This window comes from Montipora foliosa, chromosome 7 (genome assembly GCF_036669935.1).
Source record: "Montipora foliosa isolate CH-2021 chromosome 7, ASM3666993v2, whole genome shotgun sequence".
NCBI lineage: Eukaryota > Metazoa > Cnidaria > Anthozoa > Scleractinia > Acroporidae > Montipora > Montipora foliosa.
Genome location: NC_090875.1, coordinates 23,093,946 through 23,103,945, shown reverse-complemented (window position 1 = coordinate 23,103,945; position 10,000 = coordinate 23,093,946). Strand labels below are relative to the sequence as shown.

The 10,000-nt window shown below is 39.4% G+C and overlaps 1 protein-coding gene across 1 annotated transcript in view; it reads left to right on the top strand.

Annotated features, from left to right (window-relative positions):
* Positions 1-10,000, top strand: part of LOC138011415 (VWFA and cache domain-containing protein 1-like) — a 39,641-nt gene that overhangs the window by 21,141 nt on the left and 8,500 nt on the right. The window contains exons 5-13 of the mRNA XM_068858397.1: positions 1-51; positions 1,087-1,363; positions 2,152-2,348; positions 2,838-2,918; positions 3,135-3,453; positions 5,699-5,896; positions 6,417-6,760; positions 8,497-8,647; positions 8,966-9,219. The exon at positions 1-51 is cut by the window's left edge and continues 91 nt beyond it. Of these exons, the coding sequence (XP_068714498.1) occupies positions 1-51; positions 1,087-1,363; positions 2,152-2,348; positions 2,838-2,918; positions 3,135-3,453; positions 5,699-5,896; positions 6,417-6,760; positions 8,497-8,647; positions 8,966-9,219 (1,872 nt within the window). The remainder of the gene's footprint in view (positions 52-1,086; positions 1,364-2,151; positions 2,349-2,837; positions 2,919-3,134; positions 3,454-5,698; positions 5,897-6,416; positions 6,761-8,496; positions 8,648-8,965; positions 9,220-10,000) is intronic.

Here is a 10,000-nt window from a genome sequence, read left to right as displayed (position 1 = left end):
AGCTTCAGCAACCTGTGGTCTCTGTCCCATACGTTGACGCTTTTGGCACAGGTACAGAACTATATGTGTAGGAATCGTGTGAACGCGAGTGAATAGGCCATTTTCGAATTCTGGCCTATTTCGTGATTTATGTGCACGAATGATCAGTGTTCTTAAAGTTCTCAAAACTGTATGAGTCGTAGTTGAGTGCAATTTGAGAACTTTCAAAACACCACTAGTAACGATCAATCACGAAATGCACGACACAGTTCACATGATTTTTTTATTCATTATATGCTCAAAAAAAATTACTCCATCACTGTTTCTATAGTAACTTCTGTATTGCACTGTTTTACCTACTTATGCATTCGTCATTGACCAACCAGAAACGCGATATTATGTTAAGTCCATAAATAAACGAAGCATTTGAATATTCTTGATCTTGTATGTGATCTTTAAACTCCAGTTCAACATTTTTTAACTAAATTGTAGTAGCAAGGACCAACATAACAAAAAAGAAGCATCGGATGATCGATCCTGCAATCTCGACCCCAGAGCTCTTCTCTTGACCGAGAGAGAGAAGAGCTCTGGGGAACCCTGAAACAAAGTGTCTTCTCATTGGTTTTCGTGAAGAACAATCAAAAGCGTCTCTAATTGGTGCATTCACGTTAGCACGAGGATTGAGCAGGCGCCGTAAGGTTCAAATAGCCAACTTTTGGCTGTAAGAACCCTACGGCGCATGTTCTGCTAAGCAGAGTTTCCCAGAGCCTTGGGTCGACCCGAGGCTCTGGTGACGAGAATGATCGATCCTGGTGAAGGATCTAATAAGCGTATAACTATTTTAGCAAACGAGATGTGAAAAGCTGATCAAACAGTGATCAAGGATTATCTGTCGTATTTAACAACGTTTCGAAAGGCAGTGCCTTTCTTCATCAGGGTCACAGTGTTACAAGTAATGGTGTTTTTCTAATGGGAAGTTACAATTTGAACGAAAAAATTGGTTGCAATGTGATACAGCAAAAATGTGACACCGTTAATTAAAATGAAAATTTGATCAGCCTTTCACTTCTCCTTTGCCAATGTTTTTTTCCTTCTCTCTGTTTTTAGGACTTCTGATATCGATTACTCTTCCCTGTTATCACAACGGTAACTTTATCGGAGTTACTGGCACTGATATCAACATCGAAGACCTGACATCAGATATCTCCCTGTTTCAAAATCAAGGGCACGGTGCTTATGCGTTTATGACGAATAGACTTGGAAGAACAGTCGTTCATCCTTTGTTACCAGCTCCCTCCGGTGCATATGAAGACCCGGTTTATTTGGACATACGAGCGTTGGAACCTGAACCAGAATTCAATGACGTATTTAACTCCATTACCATGTATGATTTTGATTTTTTGTTCTTTTTGTTTAATGAGACCGGCCATTATGGTTTCTCAATCCATTGGTTACCAAGAGAGGAATTCTGAATTTTCCAAAGACACGATTAGCAGTTGCTGTTGAGAAATGTCCACTGCAAAAAGACCTTAAATTTAACCATGAAAAACAAAACAAAAAAACCAAAAATTGCAATAATTTGTAATAGCAAAATATTTGAAATTTCGAGCGCGATTACTCCCTGAATTGTAAGAAACGAAGTCCTATCGGTATCAATTAACTGTATATATGACAAAATACGTGGAGATGACGGTGATAAAATTTTTATAGCTTAATCTGCTCAACGTTTCTAATTTTTTTTAATAGCTCTGGAAAAAGATAAATGATTCAAGTACGCACAACTAGCGCACGCTTGATGACGTGTACAACAACTGTCCAATCACAAGGTGAAACCAAGGTTGTGATTGGTTGGTTTAAACTACAACTTTGAGTGTGATTGGCTTATCGAACTGTCCGATAACCAATCGATCATTTTATGATTATTCTTGAAAATGTTTTAACGGTAATACGCATTAGTATGTGAAGTGATCACTTCCGCTGTCATCGACTGAGAAGCCAGGTCTCTACGCAACACGTTTCTTCCTTTGGGATTAAGCTCAAGCTAAAATTTACAAGTTTGACTTTCGAATTCGAGGCTTGGTGGTGAAATTAGCTGATCAGACGTCATCACGCATAAGGGCTATTAAAACTAGGCAAAAAACCCTTGTCAATTCTCCATTTCTTCCTTTATAGTAATAGAAAAGAATCCAAAACCCTTTTGTCTAAGAGATTTCTACCAAGAGGGGTCTCAGAGCAAGAAGGAGTGACAGTACGAAATGTGAACTCAACGTACTATTGGACCCAGTTAGAAGAAACTGAATTTACACTTGGAGTTGTTGTCCCAGTTTCACAGGCTAAAGATGAGCTGACCCCTCTCCAGTTGCCCAAAGGTAATGACCTTAAAGTGCACCTAAATTCACCAAAAGCAAACATGTTTTACCATTCTTACCTCACAATTTCAAACTGCTTTGCAATGCAAAATTCCGTTTGAAAACAGGAATGCAAAACAGTTTGTGACGTAAAAACGGTTTGAACGTCGTTGTTCAACAAAGTGGAACGGATTTTGAAGCAAATGTCGAATCCATTGCCCGGGCCTTTACACACGACTCAAAGTTGGCAATCTCCAGAGCCCGCCATTCTTTAGGACAGCACCTGAACACTTGAAATAACGACCTTTGACCAGTTTTCGAAATACGTTCAGTTTATGTCAATTTTTGCAACCACTACCGTTTAAAACCACTACGACTGCGCAAGTGAGCTAAAAATTGTTGTTCCTTTGACCAAGAGGATCGTGGCCACAGGAAACGGTAGTACTTCCATGGTGGACTTAAAACTTCTCTAATTTTGTGGTGTTCTATTTTATGCTCTCATTTCCCCAGGGTACAAGTTCAAATATCACCGAATCAATCTGGATCCGCCACAAAGATCATGCTCCCATTTTGGATTATTGGCTACTAAAAGTAAGTATATCCTGTGACAACTAGGTCGTGGGGGAAATAGGGTGGTAATGCTCGTTAGGGTTTTCTGACAATGCATGATAACTGGCGGAAGAGTAACCCCTAATGCTTCTTTGTCTTGGCCAGATTTTGAAGCTCCAGCAAGTTTCACAACATTGGTCTGACTTCTCCCACCCTTAATGAAAACTCGAAACGTCAATATTAATGATTGCTTTGCAGACGAAACAACGGTAAAATTTGCAGCCGATGCTTACACGGATACTTATAACTACATTGGCAAGAACTTGACACTGGAAGATGTAAAGCGACTAAATGCTTACATGATGGACGACACTGGGAAAGTTCCTAATCCAGGACTGAGACCAGGAATACGTGACACTGTGATTGCCACGTGGAAAGTTGAAGATTTGTGGTTACGTGATAAAACTGAGCTCACACAATATTTGGTTTGGAGATACATTGGGACCTCAAATGGCGTTTTCCGGATATTACCAGGCACTGCGCAGGAAAAAGGCTATGATCACAGACAAAGACCATGGTAAATAAATCATTAGTTTCATCTTTATTCAGTCCTCTACACTGTACAATTTTTGTTTTATAAAAAGCTACTCTCAAAAGGTAAAAGCATTTTCCTCTACTCATTGATGAGATCATTGGAAAGCTGTCAGAAATCTGAGATGACGAAGATTTTACACTTTTGATAATGTGGTGGTAATAATTATGGAGATGATGATGTTTATGGATGACGGTAATGGTGATGAAGATAATGATGATAACAGAGATCTTAAGCACGCGATATTTTTGAGCCAGAGACGGAAACCGGAAGTGAACATTTCGCATGCCAGGACAGTGGCCTCTCCTAGATTTTCAAACTAATCATCTCTACTAGTGAAAAGATACTTAACAATACAAATGTGGTAGTGTAAAGACAAATTAAATGGGTAAACAACTCACTTTCGGTTGCCTTCCGTGGCTAAAAAGCACCCCTGATAAATAGGAAGTTTAAGCACGCGACGTTGTTGAGCAGTGGACGGTAACCGGAAATGAACATTTCACATGCCGGGACAGTATTGTCTCCCAGATTTTAACCTAATCATCTCTAATGGAGGAAAGATATTTAGCAATATAAAGGTTGTAGTTACAAGACAAGTTAAAAGGGAAAACAGCTCATTTCCAGTTGCCGTCCGCGGCCAAAAATGTCGCGTGCTGAAACTCCCCGATGGCGACGGTGTTGATAACGCTGACGATGATAAAAAGGAGAAGATGGTGGATGGGGCCACAGGCGATGGTGGTAAATTAACAGCATTAGTGGTGACGACGACAGTAATAAAGGATACCGATAAGGAAAATAACGATAATAATTATATCAAAATACAATAAAAAACGTTCTCTGGCTAAAATTTTTTTGAAAAAGAATATAAGCTTTCGGCTGTCGATCTACAGCCTTCCACGGATAAAACGTTGAATGTAAATTAGTGAAATATATACAGAAAAGGCGAGATAAAAATGATAAAAAGAACAGAGTAAAGGTATGAAAAATGGTGGCTATTGTTTAAAAAGAATTTTATACTGATTAGGAATCGGCTTAAAGTCATTGTCAGCATGCTTGGTAGAAGAGGTGTGCCAGGCCTCTAGAGTTTTCCTAACACGAAAAGAGCCTTTGTCGATAACTCGAGAATGATTGAAATCAATGCGATGACCGAAAGACCACGCATGTTTCGCAATGTTTGACCCATTAGCACATATTTTTACATTCCTAACGTGTTCTTTCTTGCGGGTTTCAAAGCAACGGCCAGTTTCACCTATATAACACCAATCACAATCGGCACAGGGTATTTTATAAACCACGTTGGGTTGGTGTTCAATAGCTGGTCTGAATTTAGGAGAAAGGAATTCTTGTTGTAAAGTCTTGAGGGGCTTATTTACAACTCGGATATCGTGTCTTCGAAGAATTCTTGTTAGAGGTTGCGTAACACCATTGATAAAAGGAAGGACAGCAAAACCGTTAGGGTTCTCTTGAGGCGTAAACCATTTAAAAAACATGCCAACCAATTCTTCAGACAAAACCTAGAAGTCGTCACGATGGATCTCGATATCAATGGCAAATAGGAAAAGGCCTGTCTTCCTTTAATTCCACTTTAATATAGAATGAAAAGATAATTACACAAGATAGAACCCTTTTTCGCGGTCTACAATTCTGTGACAATCTGCTAACATTGAAATACAAAAAAAGGCTTTTGCTTAAAATATATATACTCGATTAGCTTAGCTATTTTCGGGTGGGAACCGTGCTTCAACCTTTTGTAAATATTGCAATAAATGATGATGATGATGATGATGATGATGAAGCGACAAACATGACAGGCGGAAAATAATGGCGCGTCTGCCATAAATAGTTCGTTTTGAGTTTACAGATTTCAATATCTACATCCTCCAACTCTCGACCAAGTCCTCTTTGACTAATGACAGTTTTAGACCTACGTGTCCTCATAAACCATAAGCCTCTTAGAGACGTTACTGCGAAGCCGGCCATGTTTTGCTGGTGAATCCAGGCCAATCTACAACACAGGGAACTTTCTCCTATGCTCTTTTCAAAAGTTTGTTAGATATTTAACGTCCTACGGAGTTTTTAAAAAGGCTTTGTGAGACGGGGCATGCGTTTTATAGTCCTTCTTTATAGTTTCTACAAAATCTGATTTTGTTTGATATTCGGCAGGCCAAATCTTTCCATGACATGAAAGGAAGGTTCTTAAATTAACACCATGATGTATTCTTGTTCGCAGGTATTACACCGCTTTGGCTAATACAGGTTTAGTTTCGCTTACAACACCATATTTAGACGCTTCAGGCCCTCAAGGAGCAGGGGTGGTAATAACAGCAGCTCGATCGATTTTTCTTGGCGAACCGAGCTATCCTCACCACACAAATGACGATGTGTTGGGAGTAATGGGCGCCGATTTTCCCCTGACATATTTTTACAGGTAATGACCAGAATTTAAGTGATATTAAAGTTCCACAACGCAGATTATTAACGTTACGCAAATAGTCAGGAACTTCTTCCTGTTTGTAGAATCATTATTTTCTTGTTTGGCCCGTTGCAATGTCTCGCCTCACCATTTAAGCTTCTGAAGCAATCCTAGATCCGAGACAAAAATGTTTAGAGTTTTTTTTTCAATGTTTTCTCCAGGATTGTAGCTTTTTACGAAGAAAGAAAGTTGACTTTAGACTAGTCTGCAAGGGAGACGTTCGAAGCGAAAGATGAAGAGACACACGGTGCGAAGGAATTCGGGTTTGCGAGAACGAAGAGGCTTTTTGTTCTTGTCCGCGTCTAGTGCCTGGCACTCCCCCACAGAGGAAAGGAGGGGGGAGAACAAAACATCCCTCATGAACAAAAAAGGAAAAGAACTGACTTGCGTTTCCCCTAAGGCGCATCATCCAGACAGGCGTCCGCGTATCATAGTATGACACCGTTCTGAATTTTCCTTTTTGGTTATTTTTCAGTCTGCTGACCAAAGTGTATCCAATATGTAAAGATATAAAGACATACTTCTGTTTTGTCATGAATGACGCTGGCTTCCTGATAATGCACGAAGACTTTTTACTGTCGACAGCTTCAGCAGCAGATGTCGAATATGTGCATATTACGCAGAAAGAGAAGAACATTGCCGAGCACTTAATAAGCAGAGGATATCTGAGAAAAAGACAGTGTCGTAATTTGAAAGAAATCCAGAAACAGAGTTTTTATGAAGTTGATTTGCCAAGAGGTTTTGTGAACGAACTAAACAATGGTGATAGTTGCAGCAAGTATCAGCTGTCGAAAATCATGGGAACAAATGCATACATAGGTATGTCAATCACTTTAACGTTAAATTTCTGAAAATTTCAACAAGGCAAACACCAATGTAATGATAATTTCTCGTCATTGATCGTGCATAATAAACGAACATTGAGGACACTATTTATTACAAATTCGACCTGCCTCTTTCGTAAATTATAAATTTCATTTCAAGCCTGATTTTTTAGATATTAGTCTGTGCTTAAAAAGGGCTATGATTAGTAATGGTACTACGACTGAGTGGAGTCCAATTCGGTCTGTAATCATGCGAATGATAACAAATGAATTTGATTACAAACCGAAGTCAACGACACGAAGTCCTCTTTAGTTACCAATTTATCATAAAAATTACAATTTCCGAGAAAAGAAGAAGAAGAGCAAAGTTATGAAAGAAAGGGAAAATTTGCATTAAAAGACTGAAAAAGGAGGCGTAAATTGTTTAATGCCGCCCGGAAAGAAAAAAGGAAAGAAAGAAAGAAAGAAACTAAAAAAGAAAGAAAAAAAAGAAAGAAAGAAAGAAAGAAAGAAGGAAGGAAGGAAGGAAGGAAAGAAAGAAAGAAAGAAAGAAAGAAAGAAAGCCCCAGTCTGTACACTGTTTCTATTGTGATTGAAACCAAGATTGTGATTGGTTGATTTGAACAACAACTTTGAATGTGATTGTCTTACTGAACTGTGAATTTGTGGAAAATAGAGCGGTTTTCAAATGAGTGTCGAAAAACCAAAACCAAAGTTATTACTTTGGCCAATCAAAAAAGACGGAGACAATCCGGTAAACCAATCAAAACTCGAAGAAATTAGACGTAGCCGACACAAAAGCGCGGAAAAATGTGCACGCGCAAGCAACGATTGGTTTTGGTTTCACTTATGATTGGTTGAAAAATTGGCGCGAGAACTTTGAACCAATCATTGAGTGAAGTAATTATAAACCAAAGCAATTAATTACTTTCGACACTTAATTAAAAACCACTCCGTGAGTTTTTTAAATCAATCACAATGGAGGAATTGTAATTTTTATGATTAACTCGGAAAATCTGGGGGGTGAGTAAAATGCTAAACTGACTCTCGAGAAACTCTCACTCATAGTTCTTGTACCTTTTTATGTTCTTCAAACTCCCGCATGCATCATAGCCAAATGCACTCGTGTTTAAGTATGTCCATGCTTTAGCTTGCGCATGTCAAGTAAGATGCTCGTGGTTTGAAAACAAAAGAAGCGTGACACATGGAAATTTCTCTTTTCTCATGGATTCCCGAAAATCTCCTCAAAGATAAAGTTTATCTCTAAGAAATGCTAATGATGCTGACTATACTTCATGAGCAAATAAACACAGATAAACGTAAGTCTCAGATGGGATTAATATTTTCGGATAAGGACTATAAACCGCAGGCACCCGTATCACAAATATCTTCCAAGTTCATAAATTCGCCGTAGAACCCACACGCTTTTCGAGAATAGTAGAGGATGGAGTCCCAGGTGTTGTGACTGTCTTTTGTGAGTGCATTGGGAAGGGGGAGGGGGTGGGTATAGAGGCAAGTCCACATTCGCTTTAAAGCTGCCAAAAATTCAGCCTGCCCAAACGACTAAATAAAAAACACACAAAACCTTCATGTTGTATTTGGAAGTTTAAACCACTAAGCTTTTGATGTTGAATAACTGCATCTCTTAGTGTGCCACATAGAAAGAAACCTTTCGTATTGTCTAGGCTAGTATGACTTAAACTGATGTTATACTTCGACATTTCTTTGCAGGTGTGGCCGTCAGGGATTCGATGTTTTGTGTTGCAGAGTCGTGTTCCTGTTCTTCTGATCGCAAATGTTCTTATTTGTCCCCAAAGTGTGAGTGCCCTTGCACCTCCCCGCTGCAATTCAATTATTGTCTCAGTCAGTTCCCCAACAGCAGGTTTGTTCAAAGTATACTATTAATTTGTGACCGGTGTGAGAGTGATTGTGATTGCGATTGTGATTATGTTCGGGGTCGAGATAAAGATCGTGTTCGGGATCGCCATACGAATCGTAATCGTGATCTTGATCCAATCGAGTTTGTAATCAAAAAGATGATAGTAATTTTCATGTTGTAACACTGGTAACATTTTGTACTGCAGTCGTAACACTTGAGCTAAAGCGTTCGAGTTCATGCACATAACTATAACAAAAAATACAACATTTCATTTATCCAGCTGTGTCATAACTTACCTACACTTGTTTTGAATGCTTTCAGCCTTCCAATCTGCCCACCTCCTGCGCCTCAAGCGTTTGTTCCAACTTATTTCGGTCCGCCTAATCGCAGTAATGAATGCGATAATCGCAAGTCAGTCTTACAAAAGTGCTTCGATCCCCACTGTAGCGCAAGAACTAGCTCAGAGACCTGTGAAGGTATTGTCAGTTGTCACTGGTGCCAGTACGACAAAGATGATGTACCGTTAAAGACGCGTTACTGTGCTAGCTCAAACGTTTGTTTCAGAGGAAAAGAAGGTACAGTAGCTTGCTCTTAGAGCGCCTTTATATGACCTTGAAAAATAACGAAAAACAGAACGTAAGCAAAAATGCAAAGCATTTAATTGGCTCATCGAACAAAAACAAACGAGCGCGAATTTTCATTGGCTTGGTGAACGCGGATACAAAGGATGTCATTTCTCCATGGAACTTTCTGGAAGGTTAGGCTTTGACGTCATTTGAAATGCAGTAATATTTGGTGTTTCCTTGGAGGGAATATGGAGAAGCTTTGTTTTAATCTTGCCAAACATTGGTTCGTGAAACAAATAGCGAACACTTTTTCAAGGACATTCGAAAGTCGCTCTATTGCGTTTAGGCCAGGCCCGGGTTGCTCCAAGTATGGTTAGCGCTGACCGGCAGCGTTAAATACCATGGAAACCTATAGGTTCTGATGCCTCTTAACCAACGTTTAGTGCTAACCAGGCTTCAAGCAATCAACTGGCCCCAGTTTGTGAAATCTTACTCCGCATGTGTTTAATTTGAACAACTATACCATATATGTTTAAGAGAAATAACGCTGTAGAATGACAAGCCTGGCCGAAGACACAAGTCACAAGTGTAACAGTAAATACCCTCTTACTAAATTACATATTTTGGAAAAAACGTACTAATCACAAGAGGGGAAGAGCTTTCGAGGAGGGGCTAGTGTAGACGGCAGGACAGATCTCGAAACAAATCGTCTTCCACGAAGAATGGTGAGATGAGATACCCTGGAGACGAGGATGACCTCAAACTTTGCGAAAGTCAGCAAAAGGGTTCA